The sequence below is a fragment of the Sinohyriopsis cumingii genome, chromosome 1 (assembly GCF_028554795.1).
Source record: "Sinohyriopsis cumingii isolate HCF-2022 chromosome 1, ASM2855479v2, whole genome shotgun sequence".
NCBI lineage: Eukaryota > Metazoa > Mollusca > Bivalvia > Unionida > Unionidae > Sinohyriopsis > Sinohyriopsis cumingii.
In genome coordinates this window covers 144,189,134-144,203,422 of record NC_142961.1, presented here as the reverse complement: position 1 = coordinate 144,203,422, position 14,289 = coordinate 144,189,134, and the positions used below count along the sequence as shown (strand labels likewise).

General features: G+C 36.7%; 1 protein-coding gene across 2 annotated transcripts in view; it reads right to left on the bottom strand.

The window, feature by feature from the left end:
• Positions 1-8,948, bottom strand: part of LOC149808074 (uncharacterized) — an 11,378-nt gene extending 2,430 nt beyond the window's left edge. The window contains exons 1-5 of one of the 2 annotated variants that reach the window (XM_089973329.1): positions 8,899-8,948; positions 8,475-8,547; positions 3,852-4,167; positions 2,875-3,295; positions 1-2,498 (exon numbers count right to left, since the gene is read on the bottom strand). The exon at positions 1-2,498 is cut by the window's left edge and continues 2,430 nt beyond it. In XM_089973329.1, coding sequence (XP_089829455.1) covers positions 2,340-2,498; positions 2,875-3,295; positions 3,852-4,114 — 843 coding nt within the window. In that variant the 5' untranslated portion in view covers positions 4,115-4,167; positions 8,475-8,547; positions 8,899-8,948 and the 3' untranslated portion in view covers positions 1-2,339. The remainder of the gene's footprint in view (positions 2,499-2,874; positions 3,296-3,851; positions 4,168-8,474; positions 8,548-8,898) is intronic. The other variant, XM_089973330.1, reaches the window with a different exon arrangement.
• Positions 8,949-14,289: the final 5,341 nt, after the last annotated feature.

Here is a 14,289-nt window from a genome sequence, read left to right as displayed (position 1 = left end):
TTTACATTTTCCGTCAAACTATTTTCATGCATAGGTTCTGTTTGTTTACCTTGTGAGGACTGACACAGGGATGAGGCTTTTAAAGCTGTCTGAGGAATAAAATGGGAATGATGCTTTTAATGCTGTCTGGTGTCAGCTGATGTTATGGATGATAGGAGTAAGCTCCATGGAACCGAAAATATATTTGTAAGTGTCTTCATTAGTTTGGAGAATTCTAAAATATTGTAGATCATATTGTCTAGGTCAAGTATCAGCTGGTATTAGTGTCTAAGTCTAGTATCAGCTGGTATGAATGTCTAGGTCTAGTATCAGCTGGTAGGAGTGTCTAAGTCTAGTATCAGCTGGTATCAGTGTGCAAGTCTATTATCAGCTGGTAGGAGTGTCTAGGTCTAGTATCAGCTGGTATCAGTGTCCAAGTCTAGAATCAGCTGGTATGAGTGTCTAGGTCTAGTATCAGCTGGTATCAGTGTCCAAGTCTAGAATCAGCTGGTATGAATGCCTAGGTCTAGTATCAACTGGTAGGAATGTCCAAGTCTAGTATCAGATGGTATTAGTTTCCAAGTCTAGAATCAGCTGGTATGAGTGTCTAGGTCTAGTATCAGCTGGTATCAGTGTCCAAGTCTAGAATCAGCTGGTATGAATGCCTAGGTCTAGTATCAACTGGTAGGAATGTCCAAGTCTAGTATCAGATGGTATTAGTTTCCAAGTCTAGTATCAGCTGGTATGGGTGACTAACAATGGACGCAGACGCCAGCACTTTTGATCTGTAAACAAATCATGTACACTCGCGTAGAGTAACAGATGGTATGGGTCTCCAAGTCTACTATAACTGGTAGGAATATCTAAGTGTAGTATCAGTTGGTTTGAGTGTCCAAGTTTATTATCAGCTGAGGTAGTATAATGCAAGTGGTTACAAAAGTATACAGCAGCACGTTGTTGACTTTTGTCCGTCTAGTCTTCTGATATAGTGTATATAATGGTCACAGCCTGATTAGTACTATTCGAATTCGAGAAAGGTCAAAGCTTTGTAGGTATGGTCAGTAATTTTGTTACATTCGTTGTTAAGGTTTCACGTAAAACAATTTAGTGTTTGGTTTGCTTTGCAATGATGTTATCGATATGTTTATTTCCATCTGAGACTGGACTGAATTTTGTCTCAGCGAATATATTTTGTAGACTCAACCACTTCAAGAGAATGGCCATATTGCTTATATATGAAAGAAAATGGTTTCTTCACGTGTTACCTTGGGATAGACAAACTATCTGATTGGAAGCACAAGACCCAATATTTTGCGCAGCGACAAGAAGTTTCCAGTTTTTCAACGTCAGAAAGAGTCAGTTTTCTAATAAAAAGGAACGTCATATACAATTCATCTGAGGGTGCCGTGCTTGAAATATTATGGAAACTTGTTTATATCTATCAATATGTCCCTTTCGCTGCTCCAGAAGTGAAATATTCTCTGGTTCTTCTTCTTGAATAATAACGGTTTGAGTTTTGTTTGTTGAAACAGTCCGAAATCCAGCCGTAAGCATTATTTAGTATGCCATAAGATCGCAATTTATGTCTGAAGTACTTTTGTGGAACTTTATTGAATGATTATGTAAAGTACATGATGCTATGAATATATATATAGAGAAAAATTAGTTTTATGACAGAAGATCAAATAAATATCAATGCTTTATTCCTTCGAGCGCTTTCTTTATAAATGCTCTTTAGGTGGATACACTGAATATGTTTCTAATCTTCTGTTTCATTAACTATTTTTATACGTATTATCCGGCACATTGACAGATTCATATTTTCATATATATATATATATATATATATATATATATATATATATATATATATATATATATATATATATATATATATATATATATATATATATATTCTTATTAGCATTGAACGCGCGATCCCTGTCGAAATGAAATGTACTGAGTTTTGCATAAGCGGGCAAATTGAAAATCCATTTATCACATAAGATATTGTTGTTTTCCTGGAAAGACATTGTATTGCTGGCAATGAGGTGTTCAAGTATGTTGCTATGGAAACATGTAAATAAGATGAGGTAATATTTGTGTCATTTAAATAAACCCAAGCCAAAAATAAAATAATTCATAAACCCTTTCAAATATCTAACAAAGCAAACAAACAAACAATACAAACAAACTGGGAAATATCTGCGGTGATTTTTGTTCATCTGTCTGCAGATAAAGATTTCTCACAAATCTTTGTCCAATTTGTGCATCTGGTTGATGTGGTTGTTTTATATTCCTTGGATTCTTCCATGGAGTTCAGTAGATCCCGGGATTATTGTTTCTGTAGGGAATTAGGGCTAGGTCCTTTGTCTGGATTGGATACTAGGAATAGGGAAGACATGATCAGGGCACTGGACTGCAGAATCCGTACAACAAACAGTCGGAACTCTTGCCAGCAGTGACTGTTTTTCGATTTCTTCTTTCAGAGCGCCTACTTGTATTTCTAACTGTTGGGACTAAAATAAACAGCAGATAATAAATATAAATACTTCTATATTTGTTCAAAAGATGGTAATATAACTGATTTATTCAAAATCGAGTTCAAAGTTTAGCAGCTTCAACACTTTCTAATTATACACAGAACCAAATTTTTAATCATAAACCTTTCAGAATTTTTTTAACTTTGCTTTCTGTTCATGATCTTTAATATTAATACTGTATAAATTTTGTACCGTGCTTGATTTTATGAAATATAAAGCATTATCAAATAAGTAAAGAAAAAATTCTACCAAAATATTGTCGGATGAAGTTGTAAAATACACCAAAAATTGAATCATGAGGGATACATACAATACACAAGTTTCGGGAATTAAGGAAAAATCTATTCTTTACCTTGAGTTGTTCTTTTTCCAATCGGCGTTTCAGTTCTTCAATGTCTAACAAACGAGCGTGCAGATCGTCCTTTTCCTGTCTTAACTCTGAGATTTGGATCACATTTCCACCAAGTTCCATTTTCAGGATCACCACCTTTTCTTCCAGATCCTTCTTCTGCGTGGCTAGTCGATCACGATCCTTTCTTATGGCTTTTAGCTCTGTGGACTTTTCCATCAGCTGTCTCAGGACGGCATCTTTGTCTCTCACCCTGGACTCAAGCTTGCCATTCTCTTTCCTCAGACGGTTAATCATGGCCTCCTGCTCTCTACACACAGACTGAAAATTGTCGCATCCCTCTTGCATTTCTGTCGTCGACGAAACGACGTTCCGGGTCTGGTCACCGTGTTTGGTAGCCAGATAAATATTCAAGTTTTGTTCTCTGAAATATTTAGAAAACTAGATACGTACTGTGTTACAATATTTGATTGCCATTTTATTTGTTTTTTTTTTTTTTTTTGTTTTTTTTTTTTGTTTTTTTTTTTGCTTTGTGTATGTGTGTGTAAGTTTACCTGTGATGCGGTTGTTTATTTGGGGGGTGGGGGTGGATCGAGGTTTCAGGATATATATATATATATATATATATATATATATATATATATATATATATATATATATATATATATATATATATATATATATATGTGTGTATATATATGTATATATGCTGAATATGTGGTAACGATCTAAGATGTAGTGAAAAATTAAGAAGTCTTCAAGAACTAGTTCGATAAATGTATGTTTAACATTTTCTACTTTCAACCACGGATCACGGGAGTGCGTTCTGCGATACATTTTGCTTTAAAAATAACATTTCGGTTTGACCAGTTGTGACTTCAAGGCTACTTAAAACATTAGGATTTTGATATATCTTTCTAATCTGAAAAAATGTATTCTCGTATTCAAAGTATTCGTAATTCAGGGAAGAAATTATATACCCGCTGTGATTACGTCTTTGTGCATCTTGTTCTTGAAGTTGCCTTATTTGTTGATCAATGTCCGCACGCTGTGCGTTTAACTTTTGAATGGTCTCCACGAGGTATTCTGTTTCCTGTTGTAGATTTCTGTAATCCAGTCTGTAGATTCCAGACTCTCCGTCACGATGACTGACATTTTGCTGCAGGTTATCGGTACCTTTCTCCTGAACTCCTACTTGATTGTTCTCTCTTTCCACGTGCACAGAGACGTGAACTGTTGTCATCTGGCTTCACCTTCTGTGGAACAAATCCACTATAGAAAGGCGTAACCAGAAACCTAAATAAAAAAGAACACATCGCACTATTGAGAACTCAGGTGAATTGTAATGGAAAACAAAATGTGCGTATAGTGTAAACAAAATATAACAACTACTAAGACTCAAGTAGACCAAAATTCACTAAACGTGCTTGTAAATTTTCCTTGCGTTTTACATTAATGAACGCTGATGAAAGATCTTACATGTCTCTAACTTCCTTATTTATATAAAGGTTTTGCTTCTCACGAAAGGAGTTCCTTAAAACATTTTACTTATAAGTAAAACAATGAACTCGTATTAAAAACACGAACCATGTCATACTACTTGCGTTCTTTGACAAAGTCGTCTCCCGCAAAACGATCCCAGTAAAAACAGCGTATATTATCTGGACTCCACGAGTCCAGTAAAAACAGGGCATATTATCTAGACTCCACGGACCCAGAAAATCCATCATATATTACCGGGATTCCACGGGCCCAGTAAAGTGTGTGTGTGTGTGTGTGTGTGTGTGTGTGTGTGTGTGTGTGTGTGTGTGTGATTTGGATTTTTAACGTTGCTTTAACAATTTTTCAGTCATGTCGGCTACGATGTCTGCAGTGTGACAGTTGATAGTGATGTCTAGCACTGGGGAATCATGCCTCAGATATATAGCATGATGTCCCACCCAGTAAAAGTATCCTGACACCAGGCCGACCAGTCCTAACACTAACCTCTTAATGCTGAGCGCTAAGCGATGCAGCTCTAAATACCATTTTTATAAGTTTTTGGTATGATTCGGCCGGGGATCGAACCCACGACCTCCTGCATCCGACGCGGACGCTCTAGCCACTAGGCCACCGGAGCGGTTCGGGCCCAGTAAATAAAGCATATATGACGAATGACTGCACGGGCCCAGTAACTACAGCATATATTACCGGGACTCCACGAGTCCAATAAAAGCATGACATATTAATCTAGACTCCACGGGCTCAGTAATTACAGCATATATTACCAGGACTCCTTTACAAAATCAGGATAGTATTACTCTGTAAGTCAAAGCGAATGAAGCATTCACACCAACAAACTCAAAGTTTAGGGAAGATACGGTATTTAAACGAGAAAAGCATTCACGCCAATAAAATCAAAGTTATGGGGATATACGGTATTTAAACCAATGAAGCATTCACACCAATAAACTCAAAGTTTATGGAATATACGGTATATAAACGATAAAAGCATTCACACGAACAAACTCAAAGCTTAGGGAAGATACGGTACTTAAACGAGAAAAGCATTCACACCAATAAAATTAAAGTTTAGGGAAGATACGGTATTTAAATGATAAAAGCATTCACGCCAATAAACTCAAAGTTATGGGGATATACGGTATTTAAACGAACGAAGCATTCACACCAATAAACTCAAAGTTTAGGGAATATACGGTACTTAAACGATAAAAGCATTCACACCAATAAACTCAAAGTGTAGGGAAGATACGCTATCTAAACGAATAAAGCCTTGATATAGTTAATGTAGTATGTTTCACACAAATGTATACACAATTAAAGGACTATACAGTTTTACTCTGTGGATAAACACGAATAAAACCTTGACAGATTGCGCCTCACACCAATACACACATATACAAGGGACGATATACGTTTTGAACCAATTCTATCTCAAAATCAGTCGAGCTTTATCATAACAAAAGAATGTTTTCACGTTTATTAGGTGGTGGCCAGATAGTTTGAATCTGAAATACGATAAATTTTGTTTATATCCGGCCTTAACTGAAAAGCCAATATCACAGGCCCTTAACTATTTAAAAATGTCCCCCAAGTAGTTAGTCGTCTAGTTGAGTGCATGGCAGAGATGATACGAAGCAGGGAACCAGACTATTTTATGCATTTCATCCTGGAGGGAAAAAGTGTTGGTGTTGTTGTTGTAGGGTTTAACGTTATTTTTCAGCACAAGATAGGCTATACATGGCGGCCAATATAAATGGTAAAGGAAGTACCTGGGTAAACCCCGGAAAGAACCACCGGCTCACAAGAAGCTACTCGCAAGCTTTCTCACATACCCACATTGGCTGAACTCAAGACTCGAACCCACGCAGGGGTGATCCGTAATGGTGAGCTCTTTAGACCACCCGGCCACTCGAGGCCCCATATATATATATATATATATATATATATATATATATATATATATATATATATATATATATATATATATATATATATATATATATATAATGGTCACAGTTAAGTCCTTTTGACCAAAATATCCCGTGATATGGTTTCTCTCTTGATGGTTATGTTCTAGTGAGATTTCCTCCATGATTTTTGGGAGTTTCCAGCATATCTAGATAAATGATATATGTTTTTATATGTATATGAACATGCCGTACATACTCATTTATAAGGTGGATCAAACTGAAAACAGCAGAGGCCCAGATGTACAGCTTCATAATGCGCCGGCAGATCATGGTGTATGATGTTTATTCAGCTGATTAGTCCTAAAGGACTGCAAATACCCAACTCTGGGCAAGTGGGGATCTGACTTAAAATCGACTACGGTATTTGCACTAGCGTACAAACTTGAAAGTCACCTTTTCAGGAAAGATATTTGTCATGAATTGTATACATTTAAAGACTTCGATACGATCAGTAACTTATTCTATTCTAAACTTTAATTGATCGCGGATTAACATTATTACACAGGTCAAACTGTTCTTCATACCAGACTATTTCCCAAATGGACGGAAATATCAGGAGTTTGTGTAAACATATATTTACAGTGGCGTGAATAAAAAAAATGATCACATTTAAATTCAGTCAAATTCTGTTCAACAATCAGGGACGTAGACAGCGATCACGGGCCCTGGGGTAAGAAACACCCGGGTCTCTCCTAGTTCTTGTTCAAACAAAATGTTTCCGTTATAAAATTAAAACGTGTTGTTCGGCCCGGGTAACCTTACGAGCCCAGGCCTTGGGTATATATCCCCCGGTTGATAATTATTTCAAATGTCTTTCAATATTCAGAAACGGTGGAAACATTTGACAGCCGATCAGCATGATATGTAAACATGTAAAAAGAGTTTTATGTCAACACGACAATGGACCAGCATGATATGTTAACATTTTAAAAGATGGTTATGTCAACACGACAGCGGACCAGCATGATATGTTAACATTTTAAAAGATTGTTATGTCAACACGACAGCGGACCAGCATGATATGTTAACATTTTAAAAGATTGTTATGTCAACACGACAGCGGACCAGCATGATATGTTAACATTTTAAAAGATTGTTATGTCAACACGTTTGCTGTTAAATGCATAAATCTCATCCAAAATTATATTGGAGAAATCGTTGATTTTCATAAGTAACTTGGTTATATCAATGGCGGATTGGCTTCATTTTGTACAAAGAAGTGGATAGAGGTTTATTTAGTAGTCTCTCTCCAATGTTGTCAGATTCTTGCTTAGAGCGAAAGTTGAAAATGGACAACGTTGCCATGCAGCGTAGGGCGGGTCAAGAGCGTCACGAAATGAACGGCATATTGACATTATGTTCTTATATGTACGACACTGTAGCATAACAGGTATCACCGTACCAATTGTTTTTTCAGAGACCTCAATGCTGATGTTTTATGAAATAAATATACTTTCTATCCTACCTCAGCATGCATGTCATAAAATATGTTCCTACACCTTAAGATCCGCCCACCTGGGGTTATAAAATTGGTACCGTTATACCAACACAAGCATTTACAACCAAGTGACAATAGTGTAGGCAATGTTTAAAAACCTGTAAAAAGTAAAATCCTGACATGAAAGCGGAAGTATTTATCAGGTGCAAACAAGTCAGTAGATCGCGTCTGTATGCCAGCAGGTATCCATAGTTCCACTCGTTCGATCACTTCCTAGTAAACTTACATTTCATTCTTTGAGAAATTCGTTACGTCTACTCATACCATAAATAATATACACTAGATACCTAAGTTAATGCAGGGTACGTTATTTATAACAAATACCAGATCTATTTCATCGAATGGATAACGACAGCAAAAGTGTCACATTCTTATCAGTACGTTTTAACAACAGCACAACAAAATTTAATAAAACGAGTGTGTTAAAGAAATAATACGGTCACAATAATTATACGAATGTATTATGACATAATAATAATAACACGACTGTATCAAGGACACACAAGGACACCATATAAATCTCAAATGCTGAAATGTCGATATCATTATGAGTTTTCAAACACATGAAGTTACTGTACTATGAAACTAATGCGAGATATTGCCTGAAAGGTTTGTACATTTTTCCACTTTACCCATAATACAGTGTACACTTCACTCTTCCGACTGAACAGGACCGTCACTGTGTAAAAAAAGCTCAGTAAGCAACTGAAAAAAGGAAAGATATAATTTTCTAGCGAAATTATCTCAAGTGATATCAACCCATATGCTCGATAGTTGTCTGTGTAAAATATCATATCTCACAAAAAAATTCAAATTCAAATACAGTTACTATCATATAAATACTAAACAAAGGGTTTATATGATTCTTTCTTCATACACGTCGTATGCTACTGAGATTTTTCAAATCAAATAAAAGTTCTGTCTAGCGACTTCAAAGAAATATCTTGTATCTACATTCATTACAACATTAAAATTCTGTAAGGATTTCGTCAATGACTACTTCTGAAATCAAAGTTAATTAAATTAAGAAATCTCAGAAAGTCTAACTCAATCTACCTGTACAGATGTATTCCTATGTCCAAGCTGACAGCGCTAAGGCTTAAACCAAAGGAAGTGAATTTAACAGGCCTTAAATCGATATATTTATTAAACCAGCGTGACGCTATTTACTGAAACAAATTTGCATGTTAAAGGGGCCGGTGGAGACCGGATTCGAGCTGCTATATACCTGTTAGACTGGTTTTGCTGTTATTTTGGTTCGAGACAGGCAAGATCTTTCGTCAACTTCGAAGTTTATGAAAGGAAAATGGAGTAGAGCACCCAGTTTAGTGTAGACAGAATGGCTGAAATTCAGATGATTTTGGAATTTCTGTCCTGATATTGTCGATCAGTATTTAGCGGCTAAAATAGTAAATTGACGTTAAAATCTAGTGTTCTTTTAATGTTGTGTCTGCTTTGATGAGGAGAACTAATGAAAAAGAATGCACAAAAAATCGATCATTGTTTTGTTATTTCTGTCGACTGACTTTGAACTGGTTTACATGTTAAATGTGCCACAGATCAGTAATTCCTTATTACATTATACGGAGCATTTGTTTTCTAAGTGATTTTCCTTACATTGTTTTGATGCAGCCTCCACCTGTAATCAGATCTGAATTCTGTCGCCATTAACTCATAAAAGCCGAGTGTTACCGAAGGACTTGCACAGTGTGTGTACACCATTGTCGAATCAAACAATAAAGATTATAATCTCTCTCTCTCTCTCTCTCTCTCAGAGTTGCGTACATTATTGTAAACTAAAATAATGAAGACAACAATGGATCTTTCACACACACACACACAAATAGTTGTGTACATTATTTACAGTAAAATTTGTATGTGTGTGATTTGGATTTTTAACGTAGCTTTAACAACTTTTCAGTCATATCGCTACAATGTCTGCAATGTGGCAGTTTATAGTGATGTATAGCACTGAGGCATCATGCCTCAGATATGTAGCATGATGTCCCACTCAGTCACATTATCCTGACACCGGGCCAACCAATCCTAACACTAACCTCTTAATGCTGAGAGCCAAGCGAGGAAGTTGTTAGTACCATTTTTCTAAGGGGGCAGGGGCCAGTTTTTATGTACAAACTTAATTCTGCAATCAGCGACCTAGTATAAGCAGTAGTAAAAAAATCCAATACGCAAGTGAGGTCAAAAAGGTCCATATTTTTAGATACCTATATTAAAAGAAAGCATAAGAATATTATCCACTTGACCAGAAAAGTCAATGGTAGTTCATAGCAGAAGAAGTTTATGCACCCCAACCCATATTTTATACATGCATTTTTCACATCCGAAGGCCATTTTTGACAGCATGTGGTGCTCACAGTGCTAACGCAAGCCCTTTCCCTGGATGAAAATTTTGAAAAACACCGTCTACTAAATAGCTTGATGCAGTTCAGAATAGTTGTCATCCAAGCCGTTTTTGAGATATTCTACTTGCCTTGAACCCACATGGACATAGAACATAATTAATTTTACTATATGTTCTCTACATTTGTTTCTCAGTACTGACCTTCCCACTGTGTGATAATCAATACAAATCATTTGTTAATCTAAAAAAACCTTCAAAGATGACTTCACGGTGAAGTTCTCGTCAAAGGTTGATCTGCTCTTTTTTGAGTTGCTGGACTGTCAACATAGCAGCATGTAAACAGAACACAGATTTCACTTCCGGATCATCACCAAGGCCTTATTACTCACTGTGCACTGTCGCCGAAATACACACAGACAACAACACCCTGAGCTCATATTCTCAAGAATAAACAATTACCTTTAAATCCCTACCAAAAAAAGCATAAATAAAACTCTTCTATCACCAACAAAATGAGAGATGGAAAAATGTTCTAACAATAGACTAGTACTACATTCGTGGGTACTGAACTGGAAGTATTAATTGCGACCCGATTCCACGTGTCTACTGCTATGGGTGGCTAGCTCTTCTTCCTAGCCAACTATTGGTATTTCACTATCAACATACTGCAGAGCAACTATGGAAGGTGTACATGCCTGACATCAATTTCAAGAACAACACAAGCCCGAAACACCTATTTCACAAATATATCCATATCTATAAATAGTAAACAATAATAGCTGAAAACGTCACACCATAGCCTTAAGTTAAGAAATTTGCCAGGGGCCAATTTGCCGAACTGGACCCTGCCACCTTAAGAATTTGGCTGAAAATGGTTCACGTCAAAAGTTGTGTACATATCACATATTTAGACATTATCTAGTACAATGGTATAAAGGAAAACTTTTTGTACACAAAACTAAAAATAGAATTAAGCTTTAAAAAAAGTTACTACTTTGTGGCAAAAAGCACTGCATTATTTACATTATGAGTTATGTCTGACTACATTTCTTGAAAGATTTCAAATTTTTAGCAATCTACAATGCTTTTGGTCTTTCTTTATCACCATAACATCAGTATAGAATCAAAATTCCTTTACACTGTTTCATAAATGTCAAGAAGAGATCCGGAAGTTATAAATTTTAGGAGGGAATGACGGAAATGCTATGTTAGTTGTCAGTGACAGAAGTGAAACGTTTCTATTAACACTTCTAGCAAACTTAAAGAAATCACACATTTAAGTAAATCATATGCTTTAGAAGTACTTTTAGACTGATATAAAATAAGCCGTTCCTAACTTTTCATTATCATTCTGGAGATGCTAATAGCAGCATCAGTGTTGTGTCGGTGTGTGTTGTGTGTGTGTGTGTGGATGGGTGGGTGGGGGTAATAGCAACACAAGTCTAGCTAGTCTGCAGAAATCAAAGTTTAATCAATTAACATTAGACAATGCTGAAATATTGATATACTGATGCGTGGAACCATGATAAACTTACAAAGTGACATATCACATACATTCATTGATACATAGCCACTGAAATTGACCATACATATACAAATTACCCAATACAATTTAACAGAGAAATTTCTTCTCAGACACCAATTTACTTACAACTGACTTTAATGCTTTCAGGAGTTTACAAAATCATAGTAAATAATAAGATAAGGTATAGAACAAATATTTACAGTGGAAAATTCAGTTCAAGGTAAAAAATCATTTCACCGGCTTGGCTTTTAATAAGCATGTACCATAAAACAACTCCTGCAGAAGCTAAATCTGTCCGGCAAAGTCACTCTCTTGTGCACTTGGATCAGAATGAGTATCTGGATGAGACTGAATCTATTGTTTCTTTCAGCATGACTAACCCATTAATCCTAACGTTTTACCATGCAAACGGCGACCTGCAAAAAGAAAAGAAAAAAAGAAGAAAAAAACAAAACAAGTAATATTATTGATAGTAGTGAAGGGGGATATTATAGGGTCTATGGGACTTATCATTAAAAATACCCTTGGGACAATATAGGGTCTATGTAAATTTAACATGGAGAAAAATCGTGGGACAATATAGGGTCTATGGGAATTAACATGGCCAAAAACCTATGGGACTGTATAGGGTCTATGTAAATTTAACATGGCCAAAAACCCTTGGGACTGTATAGGGTCTATGTAAAATTGAAACAGGGAGGGTCTCTATTTTTTTTTAAAAAAAAAAATAAAAAAGGGGTAGGCAATGGAAAGGCTATCTCTTTTCGAGAAATATGGCTGGCCCTGAAAAGGGCCTTTGGGTTTATGTTAATGTATTCATTAACATAAAGGGCACCGCATGGGTCTTCTTCTTGTCCTTAGGCTGCGTCTCACTGTTGGCCCGTAAATTAGCACTCTTTTCAGGCATCCTTGTCTTTCGACGTAGATCCTACGTATCCACAGGCTGGTGTTTGTCCTGTGGACAACGGTCCACTTGGATCGGACATACATGAGCATGTCTGTCCTAAACATCATGGAAGACACAAGGGTGGATGACTCAACTGTGGTCCACATCTTGAAGCGACGAGAACAGGTGAATCAATGCACTGAACTGCGCTTATTTATAGGCAGAGGTAGGATTGAAACGGATTGAGTTCATTCACCAATCCGAACACGCGTTACAGAATTCAGTCAGCCCGCATCCAATCCGAAGAGAGCAGTCTGTGACGTCACGTAGTCTATATAGATTCGCTAGCGCCTGTGTGCAGTCAATCTATGCGACAGTGATTCAACATGACGGAAACTCAGAAAACGATCCAATGGGGTGCACCAGCAGGGGAGACCGCCCAAGGGAACCCGGACTTACTTTCAGAAGAGGTGAATTGGGATTTTGTGGATTTTCTCTCCTCGCAAGAATTTGTTCCGGAACCTTCGTTACCTTCTTTATTACCGCAAGTGGAGAATTTTAGACAGAGACAGAAAGAAGAATTGGAGAAATTTATACAACGACAAAAGGAAGCGGAACAGGCTTTTCTCCTACAGCAACAGCAACAAGAAGAAGAGGTAAGAAAAAAACAACAGCAACAACAGCAAGAAGAAGTAGCAGCAAAGAAACAAGAGGGTGAAAATCAAACGGTCACGGTACTGTTGGACATTTTAGCGGAGTTAAGAAGTCTGAAACAAATGTATCAGACTTCTTTATCACGACCGAAGAGAATACGACCTTCCCGAGCTAAACACGTCAACCCTGTGACTAAGCCTACCGTACCACCCTTAGTGATTTCAACCCAATCATTATCATCATCATCAACATTACGCAGTCCAGAAGTAGGCCTTGGCCGTGGCAAAGGCATAAGGCAGTTAAAATTGATTGCTTAAACTCACCCCTACACCATAAAGAAAAAAGGCCCTTTTCAGGGCCACCCACATTTCTCGAAAAGAAATACAATTTCAATTTGCCAATAACTCAAAATACCTCACCCATTTTACCCTTATAGTACGTGTCTTTGTATGAGTGCGTGAGTGTAGCTTCTTATTTTAAAATCACAACTCAAAGACACTTACCTTATATCATTCATTTATTCTTTTCTCCATTTTTTTGTACAATCCAATTCACAATTCACAACACAACACTTTAATAAAAAGTTCATTGACTTCTTCTTTCTCCTTGTTTAGTCTCTCTGTTTTTTAAATTTCTTCACCGTCTTTTCCTCATTTTCTTCCCTTCTTCTTTTCTTCTTCTCCTGTTTCTTTGCCTCTTGTAAATAGAATTGTCTTTTTTCTTCCTCTTCTTCCTCTGAAGAATCCCTCTCTTCTTCCGAAGAATCCCTCTCTTCTTCTGAAGAATCCCTCTTTTCTTCTGACTCCTCTTGTTTCTTTTTTGGGCAATCTGGAGACCAATGTCTTTTTTCTTTACAATAATAACAGGTATCTTGACTTTTGTCTTTTTTAGTCCCTGTTTTTGTTCTTTTTTGACGGTCTGGACACTCTGAAGACCAATGCCCTTTCTTCTGACAGATATAGCAAGTATCTTGACTTTTATCTCGAAAGGAAGGAGAGTAGTCCGTCGGCTGGTCTGAAG